The sequence below is a fragment of the Procambarus clarkii genome, chromosome 45, assembly GCF_040958095.1.
Source record: "Procambarus clarkii isolate CNS0578487 chromosome 45, FALCON_Pclarkii_2.0, whole genome shotgun sequence".
Lineage (NCBI taxonomy): Eukaryota > Metazoa > Arthropoda > Malacostraca > Decapoda > Cambaridae > Procambarus > Procambarus clarkii.
The window spans coordinates 23645514-23666281 of NC_091194.1; the positions used below are offsets into that span (position 1 = coordinate 23645514).

At 53.7% G+C, this 20768-nt stretch overlaps 2 protein-coding genes across 2 annotated transcripts in view; one reads left to right on the plus strand and one right to left on the minus strand.

Annotated features, from left to right (window-relative positions):
- LOC138350481 (uncharacterized) overlaps positions 1-20768 on the minus strand; it is a 398783-nt gene that overhangs the window by 128825 nt on the left and 249190 nt on the right. The gene's annotated exons all lie outside the window — the stretch shown is intronic.
- Positions 9255-11021, plus strand: LOC138350313 (streptococcal hemagglutinin-like). The gene is made up of 2 exons (XM_069300931.1): positions 9255-9374; positions 9471-11021. Exons 1-2 carry the CDS (start codon positions 9255-9257, stop codon positions 11019-11021), a joined length of 1671 nt encoding a protein of 556 aa, XP_069157032.1.

A 20768-nucleotide genomic window follows, 5' to 3' on the forward strand; every position in this document is an offset into this window, starting at 1 on the left:
AGTAACCTCATGTGAATGGTCTACCGTCATCAGTAACCTCATGTGAATGGTCTACTGTCATCAGTAGCCTCATGTGAATGGTCTACCGTCATAAGTAGCCTCATGTGAATGGTCTACCGTCATCAGTAACCTCATGTGAATGGTCTACCGTCATCAGTAGCCTCATGTGAATGGTCTACCGTCATCAGTAGCCTCCGGAGAATGGTCTGCCGTCATCAGTAGCCTCATGTGAATGGTCTACCGTCATCAGTAACCTCATGTGAATGGTCTACTGTCATCAGTAGCCTCATGTGAATGGTCTACCGTCATCAGTAGCCACCGGAGAATGGTTTGCCGTCATCAGTAGCCTCATGTGAATGGTCTACCGTCATCAGTAACCTCATGTGAATGGTCTGCCGTCATCAGTAGCCACCGGAGAATGGTCTGCCGTCATCAGTAGCCTCATGTGAATGGTCTACTGTCATCAGTAGCCTCATGTGAATGGTCTACTGTCATCAGTAGCCTCCGGAGAATGGTCTGCCGTCATCAGTAGCCTCATGTGAATGGTCTACCGTCATCAGTAACCTCATGTGAATGGTCTACTGTCATCAGTAGCCTCATGTGAATGGTCTACCGTCATCAGTAGCCACCGGAGAATGGTCTACCGTCATCAGTAGCCTCATGTGAATGGTCTACCGTCATCAGTAACCTCATGTAAATGGTCTACCGTCATCAGTAGCCTCATGTGAATGGTCTACTGTCATCAGTAGCCTCATGTGAATGGTCTACCGTCATAAGTAGCCTCATGTGAATGGTCTACCGTCATCAGTAACCTCATGTGAATGGTCTACCGTCATCAGTAGCCTCATGTGAATGGTCTACCGTCATCAGTAGCCTTATGTGAATGGTCTACCGTCATCAGTAGCCTCATGTGAATGGTCTACCGTCATCATAGCCTCATGTGAATGGTTTACTGTCATCAGTAGCCTCATGTGAATGGTCTTCCGTCATCAATAGCCTCATGTGAATGGTCCTACTGTCATCAGTAGCCTTATGTGAATGGTCTTCCGTCATCAATAGCCTCATGTGAATGGTCCTACCGTCATCAGTAGCCTCATGTGAATGGTCTACCGTCATCAGTAACTTCATGTGAATGGTCTACCGTCATCAGTAACCTCATGTGAATGGTCTACCGTCATCAGTAGCCTCATGTGAATGGTTCTACCGTCATCAATAGCCTCATGTGAATGGTCTACTGTCATCAGTAGCCTTATGTGAATGGTCTACCGTCATCAGTAGCCTCATGTGAATGGTCTACCGTCATCAGTAACCTCATGTGAATGGTCTACCGTCATCAGTAGCCACCGGAGAATGGTCTACCGTCATCAGTAGCCTCATGTGAATGGTCTACCGTCATCAGTAACCTCATGTGAATGGTCTACCGTCATCAGTAGCCTCATGTGAATGGTCTACTGTCATCAGCAGCCACCGGAGAATGGTCTGCCGTCATCAGTAGCCTCATGTGAATGGTCTACCGTCATCAGTAACCTCATGTGAATGGTCTACTGTCATCAGCAGCCACCGGGGAATGGTTTTGCCGTCATCAGTAGCCTCATGTGAATGGTCTACCGTCATCAGTAACCTCATGTGAATGGTCTGCCGTCATCAGTAGCCACCGGAGAATGGTCTGCCGTCATCAGTAGCCTCAGGTGAATGGTCTACTGTCATCAGTAGCCTCATGTGAATGGTCTACTGTCATCAGTAGCCTCCGGAGAATGGTCTGCCGTCATCAGTAGCCTCATGTGAATGGTCTACCGTCATCAGTAACCTCATGTGAATTGGTCTACTGTCATCAGTAGCCTCATGTGAATGGTCTACCGTCATCAGTAGCCACCGGAGAATGGTCTACCGTCATCAGTAGCCTCATGTGAATGGTCTACCGTCATCAGTAACCTCATGTGAATGGTCTACCGTCATCAGTAGCCACCGGAGAATGGTCTACCGTCATCAGTAGCCTCATGTGAATGGTCTACCGTCATCAGTAGCCTTATGTAAATGGTCTACCGTCATCAGTAGCCTCATGTGAATGGTCTACTGTCATCAGTAGCCTCATGTGAATGGTCTACCGTCATCAGTAGCCTCATGTGAATGGTCTACCGTCATCAGTAGCCACCGGAGAATGGTCTACCGTCATCAGTAGCCTCATGTGAATGGTCTACCGTCATCAGTAACCTCATGTGAATGGTCTACCGTCATCAGTAGCCTCATGTGAATGGTCTACTGTCATCAGCAGCCACCGGAGAATGGTCTGCCGTCATCAGTAGCCTCATGTGAATGGTCTACCGTCATCAGTAACCTCATGTGAATGGTCTACTGTCATCAGCAGCCACCGGGGAATGGTTTGCCGTCATCAGTAGCCTCATGTGAATGGTCTACCGTCATCAGTAACCTCATGTGAATGGTCTGCCGTCATCAGTAGCCACCGGAGAATGGTCTGCCGTCATCAGTAGCCTCAGGTGAATGGTCTACTGTCATCAGTAGCCTCATGTGATGGTCTACTGTCATCAGTAGCCTCCGGAGAATGGTCTGCCGTCATCAGTAGCCTCATGTGAATGGTCTACCGTCATCAGTAACCTCATGTGAATGGTCTACTGTCATCAGTAGCCTCATGTGAATGGTCTACCGTCATCAGTAGCCACCGGAGAATGGTCTACCGTCATCAGTAGCCTCATGTGAATGGTCTACCGTCATCAGTAACCTCATGTGAATGGTCTACCGTCATCAGTAACCTCATGTGAATGGTCTACCGTCATCAGTAGCCACCGGAGAATGGTCTACCGTCATCAGTAGCCTCATGTGAATGGTCTACCGCCATCAGTAACCTCATGTGAATGGTCTACCGTCATCAGTAACCTCATGTGAATGGTCTACCGTCATCAGTAGCCTCATGTGAATGGTCTACCGTCATCAGTAGCCTTATGTAAATGGTCTACCGTCATCAGTAGCCTCATGTGAATGGTCTACTGTCATCAGTAGCCTCATGTGAATGGTCTACCGTCATCAGTAGCCTCATGTGAATGGTCTACCGTCATCAGTAACCTCATGTGAATGGTCTACCGTCATCAGTAGCCTCATGTGAATGGTCTACCGTCATCAGTAGCCATATGTGAATGGTCTACCGTCATCAGTAGCCTCATGTGAATGGTCTACCGTCATCAATAGCCTCATGTGAATGGTCTACTGTCATCAGTAGCCTCATGTGAATGGTCTACTGTCATCAGTAGCCTCATGTGAATGGTCTACTGTCATCAGTAGCCTCATGTGAATGGTCTACTGTCATCAGTAGCCTCATGTGAATGGTCTACCGTCATCAATAGCCTCATGTGAATGGTCTACCGTCATCAGTAGCCACCGGAGAAAGGTCTACCGTCATCAGTAGCCTCATGTGAATGGTCTACTGTCATCAGTAGCCTCATGTGAATGGTCTACTGTCATCAGTAGCCTCATGTGAATGGTCTACTGTCATCAGTAGCCTCATGTGAATGGTCTACCGTCATCAGTAGCCACCGGAGAAAGGTCTACCGTCATCAGTAGCCTCGTGTGAATGGTCTACCGTCATCAGTAGCCTCATCTGAATGGTCTACCGTCATCAGTAGCCTCATGTGAATGGTCTGCCGTCATCAGTAGCCTCATGTGAATGGTCTACTGTCATCAGTAGCCTTATGTGAATGGTCTACCGTCATCAGTAGCCTCATGTGAATGGTCTACCGTCATCAGTAGCCTCATGTGAATGGTCTACCGTCATCAATAGCCTCATGTGAATGGTCTACTGTCATCAGTAGTCTTATGTGAATGGTCTACCGTCATCAGTAGCCTCATGTGAATGGTCTACCGTCATCAGTAGCCTCATGTGAATGGTCTACCATCATCAGTAGCCTCATGTGAATGGTCTACCGTCATCAGTAGCCTCATGTGAATGGTCTACCGTCATCAGTAGCCTCATGTGAATGGTCTACCTTTATCAGTAGGCTTATGTGAATGGTCTACTGTCATCAGTAACCTCATGTGAATGGTCTACTGTCATCAGCAGCCACCGGAGAATGGTCTGCCGTCATCAGTAGGCTCATGTGAATGGTCTACCGTCATCAGTAACCTCATGTGAATGGTCTACCGTCATCAGTAGCCACCGGAGAATGGTCTACTGTCATCAGTAGCCTCATGTGAATGGTCTACCGTCATCAGTAACCTCATGTGAATGGTCTACCGTCATCAGTAACCTCATGTGAATGGTCTACCGTCATCAGTAGTCTCGGGTGAATGGTCTACTGTCATCAGTAACCTCATGTGAATGGTCTACCGTCATCAGTAGCCTCATGTAAATGATCTGCTCTCATCAGTAGCCTCATGTAAATGGTCTACTGTCATCAGTAACCTCATCTGAATAGTCTACCGTCATCAGTAGTCTAGGGTGAATGGTCTACCGTCATCAGTAGCCTCATGTGAATGGTCTACCCTCATCAGTAGCCTCAAGTGAATGGTCTACCGTCATAAGTAGCCTCATGTGAATGGTCTACCGTCATCAGTAGCCTCATGTGAATGGTCTACCGTCATAAGTAGCCTCATGTGAATGGTCTACCGTCATCAGTAGCCTCATGTGAATGGTGTACCCTCATCAGTAGCCTCATGTGAATGGTCTACCGTCATCAGTAGCCTCATGTGAATGGTCTACCGTCATCAGTAGCCTCATGTGAATGGTCTACCGTCATCAGTAAATAGAAAGAGAGATTTTTTTATATTTTCAACGAATATTAACAAGTGAGTTTTTACAACGACACGTTTCAGATATAATCATTCTATGACACTTTTCTAACACATTAGCATATAATAAAGGATCATATGCCGGGGATCTGTTTTCATGTTTATCATGAAAATCATGTTTAGGTTTCCTAATACAAATATTTAAAGTCCCCCCCCCAAAAAAAAGCAAATATCTCATGTTTTTTGCTATTATAAAATCAATAAAATGAACTTAGGAAAAAACGCTGGCTTCAGATTTTAGAGACATAAACTTTACATATGAGGTGTAGGTTTTATGTAAATTGAATAAAAATTTAAGAGTCTCCAAAATTGGCACTCTTAAAGAGATTGAATAAACTTGAAATATAGATATTTTTTTTTTATCTTTATTTAAAAAAATACAATATAAGTTACATATACATAAGTGTTACAAGGCAATTATACATTACAATTCTTAGTGAACAAGTGTTCCAGTAGTACAGAACAATAAACTTGGAATAAAGAGATTGAATAAACTTGGAATAAAGAGATTAAATAAAGAGATTGAATAAACAATTATGAAATAAATATTTCAAAATTGTCCAAAAGAATAATTATTTCATATTATTGCGTTGTATTTTTTGCGTTAAAACTTTAATTTGTTAAATGTAAACATTTATGATATACCACAACTGTAGTAAACGTGTTTGGACATTTCTTCATTGATAATGATGCCAGGCTTCAGGCAGTGAAGCCTCTGGCAGGCGGTGTGGGCCTCCCTGGGTGTGGGCCTCCCTGGGTGTGAGCCTCACTGGGTGTGGGCCTCCCTGGGTGTGGGCCTCCCTGGGTGTGGGTCTCACTGGGTGTGGGCCTCCCTGGGTGTGGGCCTCCCTGGGTGTGGGCCTCCCTGGGTGTGGGCCTCCCTGGGTGTGGGCCTCCCTGGGTGTGGGCCTCCCTGGGTGTGGGCCTCCCTGGGTGTGGGCCTCCCTGGGTGTGGGCCTCACTGGGTGTGGGCCTCCCTGGGTGTGGGCCTCCCTGGGTGTGGGCCTCCCTGGGTGTGGGCCTCCCTGGGTGTGGGCCTCACTGGGTGTGGGCCTCCCTGGGTGTGGGCCTCCCTGGGTGTGGGCCTCCCTGGGTGTGGGCCTCCCTGGGTGTGGGCCTCACTGGGTGTGGGCCTCCCTGGGTGTGGGCCTCCCTGGGTGTCGGCCTCACTGGGTGTGGGCCTCCCTGGGTGTGGGCCTCCCTAGGCCTCACTGGGTGTGGGCCTCCCTGGGTGTGGGCCTCCCTGGGTGTGGGCCTCCCTGGGTGTGGGCCTCCCTGGGTGTGGGCCTCCCTGGGTGTGGGCCTCCCTGGGTGTGGGCCTCACTGGGTGTGGGCCTCCCTGGGTGTGGGCCTCCCTTGGTGTGGGCCTCCCTGGGTGTGGGCCTCACTGGGTGTGGGCCTCACTGGGTGTGGGCCTCCCTGGGTGTGGGCCTCCCTGGGTGTGGGCCTCCCTGGGTGTGAGCCTCCCTGGGTGTGGGCCTCACTGGGTGTGGGCCTCACGGGGTGTGGGCCTCCCTGGGTGTGGGCCTCTCTGGGTGTGGGCCTCCCTGGGTGTGGGCCTCCCTGGGTGTGGGCCTCCCTGGGTGTGGGCCTCCCTTGGTGTGGGCCTCCCTGGGTGTGGGCCTCACGGGGTGTGGGCCTCCCTGGGTGTGGGCCTCCCTGGGTGTGGGCCTCCCTGGGTGTAGGCCTCCCTGGGTGTGGGCCTCCCTTGGTGTGGGCCTCCCTGGGTGTGGGCCTCCCTGGGTGTGGGCCTCCCTGGGTGTGGGCCTCACTGAGTGTGGGCCTCCCTGGGTGTGGGCCTCCCTGGGTGTGGGCCTCCCTGGGTGTGGGCCTCCCTGGGTGTGGGCCTCACTGGGTGTGGGCCTCCCTGGGTGTGGGCCTCCCTAGGCCTCACTGGGTGTGGGCCTTCTTGGGTGTGGGCCTCCCTGGGTGTGAGCCTCACTGGGTGTGGGCCTCACTGGGTGTGGGCCTCACTGGGTGTGGGCCTCCCTAGGCCTCATTGGGTGTGAGCCTCACTGGGTGTGGGCCTCACTGGGTGTGGGCCTCACTGGGTGTGGGCCTCAATGGGTGTGGGCCTTCCTGGGTGTGGGCCTCACTGGGTGTGGGCCTCCCTGGGTGTGGGCCTTCCTGGGTGTGGGCATTCCTGGGTGTGGGCCTTCCTGGGTGTGGGCCTCCCTGGATGTGGGCCTCCCTGGGTGTGGGCCTCACTGGGTGTGGGCCTCACTGGGTGTGGGCCTAAATGGGTGTGGGCCTTCCTGGGTGTGGGCCTCCCTGGGTGTGGGGCCTCCCTGGGTGTGGGCCTCCCTGGGTGTGGGCCTTCCTGGGTGTGGGCCTTCCTGGGTGTGGGCCTTCCTGGGTGTGGGCCTCCCTGGGTGTGGGCCTCCCTGGGTGTGGGCCTCAGTGGGTGTGAGCCTCACTGGGTGTGGGCCTCCCTGGGTGTGGGCCTCCCTGGGTGTGGGCCTCCCTGGGTGTGGGCCTCCCTGGGTGTGGGCCTCGCTGGGTGTGGGCCTCCCTGGGTGTGGGCCTCCCTGGGTGTGGGCCTCCCTGGGTGTCGGCCTCCCTGGGTGTGGGCCTCCCTGGGTGTGAGCCTCACTTGGTGTGGGCCTCCCTGGGTGTGGGCCTCCCTGGGTGTGGGCCTCCCTGGGTGTGGGCCTCCCTGGGTATGGGCCTCCCTAGGCCTCTGGCAGGCAGTGGTCATAACTGCTACACCTTAGACCTGCTGGTAGACGGGGCAGGTCAACATGTGCCTCAAGACGTGGAACTATTACCACAAGAGTGTTGAGAGGTCAGTCTCCAGAGGTCAGTCTCCAGAGGTCAGTCTCCAGAGGTCAGTCTCCAGAGGTCAGTCTCCAGAGGTCAGTCTCCAGAGGCCAGTCTCCAGAGGTCAGTCTCCAGAGGTCAGTCTCCAGAGGTCAGTCTCCAGAGATCAGTCTCCAGAGGTCAGTCTCCAGAGGTCAGTCTCCAGAGGTCAGTCTCCAGAGGTCAGTCTCCAGAGGTCAGTCTCCAGAGGTCAGTCTCCAGAGGTCAGTCTCCAGAGGTCAGTCTCCAGAGGCCAGTCTCCAGAGGTCAGTCTCCAGAGGTCAGTCTCCAGAGGTCAGTCTCCAGAGGTAAGTCTCCAGAGGTCAGTCTCCAGAGGTCAGTCTCCAGAGGTCAGTCTCCAGAGGTCAGTCTCCAGAGGTCAGTCTCCAGAGGTCAGTCTCCAGAGGTCAGTCTCCAGAGGTCAGTCTCCAGAGGCCAGTCTCCAGAGGCCAGTCTCCAGAGGTCAGTCTCCAGAGGCCAGTCTCCAGAGGTCAGTCTCCAGAGGTCAGTCTCCAGAGGTCAGTCACCTGAGATCATTCTCCAGAGGTCAGTCTCCAGAGGTCAGTCTCCAGAGGTAAGTCTCCGGAGGTCAGTCTCCAGAGGTCAGTCTCCAGAGGTCAGTCTCCAGAGGTCAGTCTCCAGAGGTCAGTCTCCAGAGGTAAGTCTCCGGAGGTCAGTCTCCAGAGGTCAGTCTCCAGAGGCCAGTATGTATAGGCCAGTCTCCAGAGGTCAGTCTCCAGAGGTCAGTCTCCAGAGGTCAGTCTCCAGAGGTCAGTCTTCAGAGGCCAGTCTCCAGAGGCCAGTCTCCAGAGGTCAGTCTCCAGAGGTAAGTCTCCAGAGGCCAGTCTCCAGAGGCCAGTCTCCGGAGGTCAGTCTCTAGAGGTCAGTCTCCAGAGGCTAGTCTCCGGAGGTCAGTCTGCAGAGGTCAGTCTCCAGAGGTCAGTCTCCAGAGGTCAGTCTCCAGAGGCCAGTCTCCGGAGGTCAGTCTCCAGAGGCCAGTCTCCGGAGGTCAGTCTCTAGAGGTCAGTCTCCAGAGGCTAGTCTCCGGAGGTCAGTCTGCAGAGGTCAGTCTCCAGAGGTCAGTCTCCAGAGGTCAGTCTCCAGAGGCCAGTCTCCGGAGGTCAGTCTCCAGAGGTCAGTCTCCAGAGGTCAGTCTCCAGAGGTCAGTCTCCAGAGGTCAGTCTCCAGAGGTCAGTCTCCAGAGGTCAGTCTCCAGAGGTCAGTCTCCAGAGGCCAGTCTCCAGAGGTCAGTCTCCAGAGGTCAGTCTCCAGAGGTCAGTCTCCAGAGGTAAGTCTCCAGAGGTCAGTCTCCAGAGGTCAGTCTCCAGAGGTCAGTCTCCAGAGGTCAGTCTCCAGAGGTCAGTCTCCAGAGGCCAGTCTCCAGAGGTCAGTCTCCAGAGGCCAGTCTCCAGAGGTCAGTCTCCAGAGGTCAGTCTCCAGAGGTCAGTCTCCAGAGGTCAGTCACCTGAGATCATTCTCCAGAGGTCAGTCTCCAGAGGTCAGTCTCCAGAGGTAAGTCTCCGGAGGTCAGTCTCCAGAGGTCAGTCTCCAGAGGTCAGTCTCCAGAGGTCAGTCTCCAGAGGTCAGTCTCCAGAGGTCAGTCTCCAGAGGTAAGTCTCCGGAGGTCAGTCTCCAGAGGTCAGTCTCCAGAGGCCAGTATGTATAGGCCAGTCTCCAGAGGTCAGTCTCCAGAGGTCAGTCTCCAGAGGTCAGTCTCCAGAGGTCAGTCTCCAGAGGCCAGTCTCCAGAGGCCAGTCTCCAGAGGTCAGTCTCCAGAGGTAAGTCTCCAGAGGCCAGTCTCCAGAGGCCAGTCTCCGGAGGTCAGTCTCTAGAGGTCAGTCTCCAGAGGCTAGTCTCCGGAGGTCAGTCTGCAGAGGTCAGTCTCCAGAGGTCAGTCTCCAGAGGTCAGTCTCCAGAGGCCAGTCTCCGGAGGTCAGTCTCCAGAGGCCAGTCTCCGGAGGTCAGTCTCTAGAGGTCAGTCTCCAGAGGCTAGTCTCCGGAGGTCAGTCTGCAGAGGTCAGTCTCCAGAGGTCAGTCTCCAGAGGTCAGTCTCCAGAGGCCAGTCTCCGGAGGTCAGTCTCCAGAGGCCAGTCTCCGGAGGTCAGTCTCTAGAGGTCAGTCTCCAGATGTCAGTCTCCGGAGGTCAGTCTGCAGAGGTCAGTCTCCAGAGGTCAGTCTCCAGAGGCGAGTCTGCAGAGGTCAGTCTGCAGAGGTCAGTCTCCAGAGGCCAGTCTCCGGAGGTCAGTCTGCAGAGGTCAGTCTCCAGAGGTCAGTCTCCAGAGGCCAGTCTGCAGAGGTCAGTCTGCAGAGGTCAGTCTCCGGAGGTCAGTCTGCAGAGGTCAGTCTGCAGAGGTCAGTCTCCAGAGGTCAGTCTCCAGAGGCCAGTCTCCGGAGGTCAGTCTGCAGAGGTCAGTCTGCAGAGGTCAGTCTCCAGAGGCCAGTCTCCGGAGGTCAGTCTGCAGAGGTCAGTCTGCAGAGGTCAGTCTCCAGAGGCCAGTCTCCGGAGGTCAGTCTGCAGAGGTCAGTCTGCAGAGGTCAGTCTCCAGAGGCCAGTCTCCGGAGGTCAGTCTGCAGAGGTCAGTCTGCAGAGGTCAGTCTCCAGAGGCCAGTCTCCGGAGGTCAGTCTGCAGAGGTCAGTCTGCAGAGGTCAGTCTCCAGAGGCCAGTCTCCGGAGGTCAGTCTGCAGAGGTCAGTCTGCAGAGGTCAGTCTCCAGAGGCCAGTCTCCGGAGGTCAGTCTGCAGAGGTCAGTCTGCAGAGGTCAGTCTCCAGAGGCCAGTCTCCGGAGGTCAGTCTGCAGAGGTCAGTCTGCAGAGGCCAGTCTCCAGAGGTCAGTCTCCGGAGGCCAGTCTGCAGAGGCCAGTCTCCAGAGGCCAGTCTCCAGAGACCAGTCTCCGGAGGTCAGTCTCCAGAGGTCAGTCTGCAGAGGTCAGTCTCCGGAGGTCAGTCTCCGGAGGCCAGTCTGCAGAGGCCAGTCTGCAGAGGTCAGTCTCCGGAGGTCAGTCTGCAGAGGTCAGTCTCCAGAGGCCAGTCTCCGGACGTCAGTCTGCAGAGGTCAGTCTCCAGAGGTCAGTCTCCGGAGGTCAGTCTCCGGAGGCCAGTCTGCAGAGGCCAGTCTCCAGAGGTCAGTCTCCGGAGGCCAGTCTGCAGAGGCCAGTCTCCAGAGGCCATTCTCCAGAGGCCAGTCTCCGGAGGTCAGTCTCCAGAGGTCAGTCTGCAGAGGTCAGTCTCCGGAGGTCAGTCTCCGGAGGCCAGTCTGCAGAGGCCAGTCTGCAGAGGTCAGTCTCCGGAGGCCAGTCTGCAGAGGTCAGTCTCCAGAGGCCAGTCTGCAGAGGCCAGTCTCCAGAGGCCAGTCTGCAGAGGTCAGTGGTACATACAACAATACGTTGTCTCTGATATAAATGTTGTGCCGCGCAGCAGGCATTAACATAACTTACGAAGAATAAGATGATATATAAATGGGTGGAAAGTTGGAGAACTTTCGATATAAATTTTGGTAGAGGAAATTCTAATATAATTAATGTCTATTTATATATGCCCTCCCAGTGATAGATAATGGTGGATAGCTTAAATCCATAAAAATATCGGTAAACACGAAAATTATGTTTTCTTATATTAGGCTTCTAAGTGTTAGCAAACACCGGTGAATAAAACTTTTAACTGCTACACTGGGAATATTTGACACACATGTAACTTTGGCGTAAAATGATCAATACTTTGTATTACAACGTAATTTTCTTAAGGTCAGATAATAGTGTGTCTTTACAGAGTTGTTATTCTTAATAAGATGGTGTGAGCGCAGTAAGGTAGCCTAGTCCAGGGCGGCGGCCCCCGGCAACCTTCCTGCTCACACCGACCTCCGGAACCTTTATAAACTTATGAAAATTGATGTATAAGTTTATGATATATTATGTATATAATTGTATATTATGAATATACACCAAGCATAATACAGTGTGCGGCCACACAGAATTCTTCCTGAGGAAAATATGGTTTTCGTATGAGGTGAGGATCCCTCCTCTATGGAGCATGGTCCCCCTCATGGCTTGCATGAGGTGAGGATCCCCCCTCTATGGAGCATGGTCCCCCTCATGGCTTGTATGAGGTGAGGATCCCCCCTCTATGGGACAAGGTCCCCCTCATGGCTCGTATGAGGTGAGGATCCCCCCTCTATGGAGCATGGTCCCCCTCATGTCTCGTATGAGGTGAGGATCCCCCCTCTATGGAGCATGGTCCCCCTCATGGCTTGTATGAGGTGAGGATCCCCCCTCTATGGAGCATGGTCCCCCTCATGGCTTGTATGAGGTGAGGATCCCCCCTCTATGGGGCAAGGTCCCCCTCATGGCTCGTATGAGGTGAGGATCCCCCCCTCTATGGAGCATGGTCCCCCTCATGTCTCGTATGAGGTGAGGATCCCCCCTCTATGGAGCATGGTCCCCCTCATGGCTTGTATGAGGTGAGGATCCCCCCTCATTGGAGCATGGTCCCCCTCATGGCTCGTATGAGGTGAGGATCCCCCCTCTATGGAGCATGGTCCCCCTCATGGCTTGTATGAGGTGAGGATCCCCCCTCTATGGAGCATGGTCCCCCTCATGGCTTGTATGAGGTGAGGATCCCCCCTCTATGGAGCATGGTCCCCCTCATGGCTTGTATGAGGTGAGGATCCCCCCCTCTATTGGGCATGGTCCCCCTCATGGCTTGTATGAGGTGAGGATCCCCCCCTCTATGGAGCATGGTCCCCCTCATGGCTTGTATGAGGTGAGGATCCCCCCTCTATGGAGCATGGTCCCCCTCATGGCTCGTATGAGGTGAGGATCCCCCCTCTATGGAGCATGGTCCCCCTCATGGCTTGTATGAGGTGAGGATCCCCCCTCTATGGAGCATGGTCCCCCTCATGGCTTGTATGAGGTGAGGATCCCCCCTCTATGGGGCAAGGTCCCCCTCATGGCTCGTATGAGGTGAGGATCCCCCCCCTCTATGGAGCATGGTCCCCCTCATGTCTCGTATGAGGTGAGGATCCCCCCTCTATGGAGCATGGTCCCCCTCATGGCTTGTATGAGGTGAGGATCCCCCCTCTATGGAGCATGGTCCCCCTCATGGCTTGTATGAGGTGAGGATCCCCCCTCTATGGGGCAAGGTCCCCCTCATGGCTCGTATGAGGTGAGGATCCCCCCCTCTATGGAGCATGGTCCCCCTCATGTCTCGTATGAGGTGAGGATCCCCCCTCTATGGAGCATGGTCCCCCTCATGGCTTGTATGAGGTGAGGATCCCCCCTCATTGGAGCATGGTCCCCCTCATGGCTCGTATGAGGTGAGGATCCCCCCTCTATGGAGCATGGTCCCCCTCATGGCTTGTATGAGGTGAGGATCCCCCCTCTATGGAGCATGGTCCCCCTCATGGCTTGTATGAGGTGAGGATCCCCCCTCTATGGGGCAAGGTCCCCCTCATGGCTCGTATGAGGTGAGGATCCTCCCCTCTATGGAGCATGGTCCCCCTCATGGCTCGTATGAGGTGAGGATCCCCCCCTCTATGGAGCATGGTCCCCCTCATGGCTCGTATGAGGTGAGGATCCCCCCCCCTCTATGGAGCATGGTCCCCCTCATGGCTCGTGTGAGGTGAGGATCCCCCCCCCCCTCTATGGAGCATGGTCCCCCTCATGGCTCGTGTGAGGTGAGGATCCCGCCCTGGAATCTGGTCCCCAACATGGCTCGTATGAGGTGAGGATCCCCCCCCTCTACGGAGCATGGTCCCCCTCATGGCTCGTGTGAGGTGAGGATCCCGCCCTGGAATCTGGTCCCCAACATGGCTCGTGTGAGGTGAGGATCCCGCCCTGGAGCCTGGTCCCCCACATGGCTCGTATAAGGTGAGGATCCCGCCCTGAAGCCTGGTCCCCCTCATAGCTCATATGAGGTGAGGATCACCCCCTGGAGCCTGGTCTCCGTCATGGCTTGTATGAGGTGAGGATCCCTCCTGGAGCCTGGTCCCCGTCATGGCTTGTATGAGGTGAGGAGCCCCCCTTAAGCTGGTTCCCCTCATGGCTCGCTTTATTCCTAAGAGCAACAAACCCCGGCTTGGCCAAGAAACACCAAAAATGAGTAACTCGTCAAGTGTAACTGTGCACAGCAACACTGAAGCCTGGCCACAGTGGCGGCCGTTGAGGGCTAGTGTGCCGCCTCCCCCAACATTATCACTCTTGTGGTACTCGGGAGGAGAAAACCTTCACACAAACTACACTTATCAAGAAGAACAAGAAGAAATGTATTTCTAGCACGATGGAGAATATGTCATTCAGTAAACATCAATGATTATGGCCAGGTTTAGTGAGAGGAACATCAATGCAAGTTGGTGACCAAATTCACTAAGGTGCTAGCAGGAAACTCATTATGTAGACTAAATTACAACTTGGTTTAACACACTTGAACATGTTTAACACCAATGCTTCCCGACCAGTTTACATCTACATCAGTTTCTGTGATAAATGTCCACTGGAGTTACAGAAAGCTTTATTGAATATACTGGTGCTTGTTGAATTCAATTCCTTCATTACAGGAAAACAAGAATTACAAGAATAATACAGAGTTAAAACTGCAAACAATTTAGAGATAAAGATCCAAAAATCTCCGGAATTTATTTAATGTTAAACAGTTGAGAAAATTTGAATATAAAAATATTTCTGGGAGTTTAGACGGTTGAGGACTGGGAGCAGTGTTGCCACACCTCAGTGTACTGCCTTGTCGCCTTAATTTGCTCCCCAACTTGCACATGTCGCGAAATATTTGCACCAAAAAAGTTTTTTTCAGGTGGCATATTCGTACGTGCAGTAGGAGGATGGTGTTACCTTTATCTATAAGCTGTGATGAAGTATTGCATACTGTTTGAAAGGTGATGGAGGCGAGTGTGGCAAGAGTAGGAGGACCGTGGTGTTATCAGTTGCTGGACGACGACGGAGGAGGACGGACGTCACCACTGCTGCTCTTCTGCCACGTGCACTACCTCTCCCTCCTCACAACCTCACAATGGGCGTCGGCAGCTCTTCCACCTATCTCCGCCGCAGTGCCTCGCGTGAGGTAATTAGCGCCACCTTCTCTTTCCTCTCATAATACATCAACATTCATCATTTATGAGTCATTGAGAGTCCAAGATGCCCTCCCGGGCGTCTTCAGGCCCGCCACTGTCTTATTGTGTATGGTAAAGCTGGTGCTTGTGGAGCAGGAAGGTAAAGCTGGTGCTTGTGGAGCAGGAGGGTAAAGCTGGTGCTTGTGGAGCAGGAAGGTAAAGCTGGTGCTTGTGGAGCAGGAAGGTAAAGCTGGTGCTTGTGGAGCAGGAAGGTAAAGCTGGTGCTTGTGGAGCAGGAGGGTAAAGCTGGTGCTTGTGGAGCAGGAAGGTAAAGCTGGTGCTTGTGGAGCAGGAAGGTAAAGCTGGTGCTTGTGGAGCAGGAAGGTAAAGCTGGTGCTTGTGGAGCAGGAGGGTAAAGCTGGTGCTTGTGGAGCAGGAAGGTAAAGCTGGTGCTTGTGGAGCAGGAAGGTAAAGCTGGTGCTTGTGGAGCAGGAGGGAAAAGCTGGTGCTTGTGGAGCAGGAAGGTAAAGCTGGTGCTTGTGGAGCAGGAAGGTAAAGCTGGTGCTTGTGGAGCAGGAGGGTAAAGCTGGTGCTTGTGGAGCAGGAAGGTAAAGCTGGTGCTTGTGGAGCAGGAAGGTAAAGCTGGTGCTTGTGGAGCAGGAGTGTAAAGCTGCTGCTTGTGGAGCAGGAGTGTAAAGCTGCTGCTTGTGGAGCAGGAGGGTAAAGCTGGTGCTTGTGGAGCAGGAGGGTAAAGCTGGTGCTTGTGGAGCAGGAGGGTAAAGCTGGTGCTTGTGGAGCAGGAGGGTAAAGCTGGTACTTGTGGAGCAGGAGTGTAAAGCTGGTGCTTGTGGAGCAGGAGGGTAAAGCTGGTGCTTGTGGAGCAGGAGGGTAAAGCTGGTACTTGTGGAGCAGGAGTGTAAAGCTGGTGCTTGTGGAGCAGGAGTGTAAAGCTGGTGCTTGTGGAGCAGGAGTGTAAAGCTGGTGCTTGTGGAGCAGGAGTGTAAAGCTGGTGCTTGTGGAGCAGGAGGGTAAAGCTGGTGCTTGTGGAGCAGGAGGGTAAAGCTGGTGCTTGTGGAGCAGGAGGGTAAAGCTGCTGCTTGTGGAGCTGGAGAGCTGGTGCTTGTGGAGCAGGAGTGTAAAGCTGCTGCTTGTGGAGCAGGAGTGTAAAGCTGGTGCTTGTGGAGCAGGAGGGTAAAGCTGGTGCTTGTGGAGCAGGAGGGTAAAGCTGGTGCTTGTGGAGCCGGAGGGTAAAGCTGGTGCTTGTGGAGCAGGAGGGTAAAGCTGGTGCTTGTGGAGCAGGAGTGTAAAGCTGCTGCTTGTGGAGCAGGAGTGTAAAGCTGGTGCTTGTGGAGCAGGAGGGTAAAGCTGGTGCTTGTGGAGCAGGAGTGTAAAGCTGGTGCTTGTGGAGCAGGAGGGTAAAGCTGGTGCTTGTGGAGCAGGAGGGTAAAGCTGGTGCTTGTGGAGCAGGAGGGTAAAGCTGGTGCTTGTGGAGCAGGAGGGTAAAGCTGGTACTTGTGGAGCAGGAGGGTAAAGCTGGTGCTTGTGGAGGAGTGTAAAGCTGGTGCTTGTGGAGCAGGAGGGTAAAGCTGGTGCTTGTGGAGCAGGAGGGTAAAGCTGGTGCTTGTGGAGCAGGAGTGTAAAGCTGGTGCTTGTGGAGCAGGAGTGTAAAGCTGGTGCTTGTGGAGCAGGAGGGTAAAGCTGGTGCTTGTGGAGCAGGAGTGTAAAGCTGGTACTTGTGGAGCAGGAGTGTAAAGCTGGTGCTTGTGGAGCAGGAGTGTAAAGCTGGTACTTGTGGAGCAGGAGGGTAAAGCTGGTACTTGTGGAGCAGGAGGGTAAAGCTGGTGCTTGTGGAGCAGGAGGGTAAAGCTGGTGCTTGTGGAGCAGGAGGGTAAAGCTGGTGCTTGTGGAGCAGGAGGGTAAAGCTGGTGCTTGTGGAGCAGGAGGGTAAAGCTGGTGCTTGTGGAGCAGGAGGGTAAAGCTGGTGCTTGTGGAGCAGGAGTGTAAAGCTGGTGCTTGTGGAGCAGGAGTGTAAAGCTGGTGCTTGTGGAGCAGGAGGGTAAAGCTGGTGCTTGTGGAGCAGGAGTGTAAAGCTGGTGCTTGTGGAGCAGGAGGGTAAAGCTGGTGCTTGTGGAGCAGGAGGGTAAAGCTGGTGCTTGTGGAGCAGGAGGGTAAAGCTGGTGCTTGTGGAGCAGGAGGGTAAAGCTGGTACTTGTGGAGCAGGAGGGTAAAGCTGGTGCTTGTGGAGAGGAGTGTAAAGCTGGTGCTTGTGGAGCAGGAGGGTAAAGCTGGTGCTTGTGGAGCAGGAGGGTAAAGCTGGTGCTTGTGGAGCAGGAGTGTAAAGCTGGTGCTTGTGGAGCAGGAGTGTAAAGCTGGTGCTTGTGGAGCAGGAGGGTAAAGCTGGTGCTTGTGGAGCAGGAGTGTAAAGCTGGTACTTGTGGAGCAGGAGTGTAAAGCTGGTGCTTGTGGAGCAGGAGTGTAAAGCTGGTACTTGTGGAGCAGGAGGGTAAAGCTGGTACTTGTGGAGCAGGAGGGTAAAGCTGGTGCTTGTGGAACAGGAGGGTAAAGCTGGTGCTTGTGGAGCAGGAGGGTAAAGCTGGTGCTTGTGGAGCAGGAGGGTAAAGCTGGTGCTTGTGGAGCAGGAGGGTAAAGCTGGTGCTTGTGGAGTAGGAGGGTAAAGCTGGTACTTGTGGAGCAGGAGGGTAAAGCTGGTGCTTGTGGAGCAGGAGTGTAAAGCTGGTGCTTGTGGAGCAGGAGTGTAAAGCTGGTGCTTGTGGAGCAGGAGTGTAAAGCTGGTACCTGTGGAGCAGGAGGGTAAAGCTGGTACTTGTGGAGCAGGAGGGTAAAGCTGGTGCTTGTGGAGCAGGAGGGTAAAGCTGGTACTTGTGGAGCAGGAGGGTAAAGCTGGTGCTTGTGGAGCAGGAGTGTAAAGCTGGTACTTGTGGAGCAGGAGGGTAAAGCTGGTACTTGTGGAGCAGGAGGGTAAAGCTGGTGCTTGTGGAGCAGGAGGGTAAAGCTGGTGCTTGTGGAGCAGGAGGGTAAAGCTGGTGCTTGTGGAGCAGAAGGGTAAAGCTGGTGCTTGTGGAGCAGGAGTGTAAAGCTGGTGCTTGTGGAGCAGGAGTGTAAAGCTGGTGCTTGTGGAGCAGGAGTGTAAAGCTGGTACTTGTGGAGCAGGAGGGTAAAGCTGGTACTTGTGGAGCAGGAGGGTAAAGCTGGTGCTTGTGGAGCAGGAGGGTAAAGCTGGTGCTTGTGGAGCAGGAGTGTAAAGCTGGTGCTTGTGGAGCAGGAGGGTAAAGCTGGTACTTGTGGAGCAGGAGTGTAAAGCTGGTGCTTGTGGAGCAGGAGGGTAAAGCTGGTACTTGTGGAGCAGGAGTGTAAAGCTGGTGCTTGTGGAGCAGGAGGGTAAAGCTGGTACTTGTGGAGCAGGAGTGTAAAGCTGGTGCTTGTGGAGCAGGAGGGTAAAGCTGGTGCTTGTGGAGCAGGAGTGTAAAGCTGGTGCTTGTGGAGCAGGAGGGTAAAGCTGGTACTTGTGGAGCAGGAGTGTAAAGCTGGTGCTTGTGGAGCAGGAGGGTAAAGCTGGTACTTGTGGAGCAGGAGGGTAAAGCTGGTGCTTGTGGAGCAGGAGGGTAAAGCTGGTGCTTGTGGAGCAGGAGGGTAAAGCTGGTACTTGTGGAGCAGGAGTGTAAAGCTGGTGCTTGTGGAGCAGGAGTGTAAAGCTGGTACTTGTGGAGCAGGAGTGTAAAGCTGGTGCTTGTGGAGCAGGAGGGTAAAGCTGGTACTTGTGGAGCAGGAGTGTAAAGCTGGTGCTTGTGGAGCAGGAGTGTAAAGCTGGTGCTTGTGGAGCAGGAGGGTAAAGCTGGTGCTTGTGGAGCAGGAGGGTAAAGCTGGTGCTTGTGGAGCAGGAGTGTAAAGCTGGTGCTTGTGGAGCAGGAGTGTAAAGCTGGTACTTGTGGAGCAGGAGTGTAAAGCTGGTGCTTGTGGAGCAGGAGGGTAAAGCTGGTGCTTGTGGAGCAGGAGTGTAAAGCTGGTGCTTGTGGAGCAGGAGTGTAAAGCTGGTGCTTGTGGAGCAGGAGTGTAAAGCTGGTGACTTGTGGAGCAGGAGGGTAAAGCTGGTACTTGTGGAGCAGGAGGGTAAAGCTGGTGCTTGTGGAGCAGGAGGGTAAAGCTGGTACTTGTGGAGCAGGAGGGTAAAGCTGGTGCTTGTGGAGCAGGAGTGTAAAGCTGGTACTTGTGGAGCAGGAGGGTAAAGCTGGTACTTGTGGAGCAGGAGGGTAAAGCTGGTGCTTGTGGAGCAGGAGGGTAAAGCTGGTGCTTGTGGAGCAGGAGGGTAAAGCTGGTGCTTGTGGAGCAGAAGGGTAAAGCTGGTGCTTGTGGAGCAGGAGTGTAAAGCTGGTGCTTGTGGAGCAGGAGTGTAAAGCTGGTGCTTGTGGAGCAGGAGTGTAAAGCTGGTACTTGTGGAGCAGGAGTGTAAAGCTGGTGCTTGTGGAGCAGGAGGGTAAAGCTGGTACTTGTGGAGCAGGAGGGTAAAGCTGGTGCTTGTGGAGCAGGAGGGTAAAGCTGGTACTTGTGGAGCAGGAGGGTAAAGCTGGTGCTTGTGGAGCAGGAGGGTAAAGCTGGTACTTGTGGAGCAGGAGGGTAAAGCTGGTACTTGTGGAGCAGGAGGGTAAAGCTGGTGCTTGTGGAGCAGGAGTGTAAAGCTGGTGCTTGTGGAGCAGGAGGGTAAAGCTGGTGCTTGTGGAGCAGGAGTGTAAAGCTGGTGCTTGTGGAGCAGGAGGGTAAAGCTGGTTCTTGTGGAGCAGGAGTGTAAAGCTGGTGCTTGTGGAGCAGGAGGGTAAAGCTGGTACTTGTGGAGCAGGAGGGTAAAGCTGGTGCTTGTGGAGCAGGAGGGTAAAGCTGGTACTTGTGGAGCAGGAGGGTAAAGCTGGTGCTTGTGGAGCAGGAGGGTAAAGCTGGTACTTGTGGAGCAGGAGGGTAAAGCTGGTACTTGTGGAGCAGGAGGGTAAAGCTGGTGCTTGTGGAGCAGGAGTGTAAAGCTGGTGCTTGTGGAGCAGGAGGGTAAAGCTGGTGCTTGTGGAGCAGGAGTGTAAAGCTGGTGCTTGTGGAGCAGGAGGGTAAAGCTGGTACTTGTGGAGCAGGAGTGTAAAGCTGGTGCTTGTGGAGCAGGAGGGTAAAGCTGGTACTTGTGGAGCAGGAGGGTAAAGCTGGTGCTTGTGGAGCAGGAGGGTAAAGCTGGTGCTTGTGGAGCAGGAGGGTAAAGCTGGTACTTGTGGAGCAGGAGTGTAAAGCTGGTGCTTGTGGAGCAGGAGTGTAAAGCTGGTACTTGTGGAGCAGAAGTGTAAAGCTGGTGCTTGTGGAGCAGGAGGGTAAAGCTGGTACTTGTGGAGCAGGAGTGTAAAGCTGGTGCTTGTGGAGCAGGAGTGTAAAGCTGGTGCTTGTGGAGCAGGAGGGTAAAGCTGGTGCTTGTGGAGCAGGAGTGTAAAGTTGGTGCTTGTGGAGCAGGAGTGTAAAGCTGGTACTTGTGGAGCAGGAGTGTAAAGCTGGTGCTTGTGGAGCAGGAGGGTAAAGCTGGTGCTTGTGGAGCAGGAGTGTAAAGCTGGTGCTTGTGGAGCAGGAGTGTAAAGCTGGTGCTTGTGGAGCAGGAGGGTAAAGCTGGTACTTGTTGAGCAGGAGTGTAAAGCTGGTGCTTGTGGAGCAGGAGTGTAAAACTGGTGCTTGTGGAGCAGGAGGGTAAAGCTGGTACTTGTGGAGCAGGAGGGTAAAGCTGGTACTTGTGGAGCAGGAGGGTAAAGCTGGTGCTTGTGGAGCAGGAGTGTAAAGCTGGTGCTTGTGGAGGAGTGTAAAGCTGGTGCTTGTGGAGCAGGAGGGTAAAGCTGGTGCTTGTGGAGCAGGAGGGTAAAGCTGGTAGTTGTGGAGCAGGAGGGTAAAGCTGGTACTTGTGGAGCAGGAGGGTAAAGCTGGTACTTGTGGAGCAGGAGGGTAAAGCTGGTGCTTGTGGAGGAGTGTAAAGCTGGTGCTTGTGGAGCAGGAGGGTAAAGCTGGTGCTTGTGGAGCAGGAGGGTAAAGCTGGTGCTTGTGGAGCAGGAGGGTAAAGCTGGTGCTTGTGGAGCAGGAGGGTAAAGC

Coding starts and splice junctions, on each gene's coding strand:
- LOC138350313 (XM_069300931.1), top strand. CDS start 9,255: ATGTATAGGCCAGTCTCCAGAGGTCAGTCTCCAGAGGTCAGTCTCCAG. Junction 9,375..9,470: donor CCAGAGGTCAGTCTCCAGAG/GTAAGTCTCCAG, acceptor GTCAGTCTGCAG/AGGTCAGTCTCCAGAGGTCA.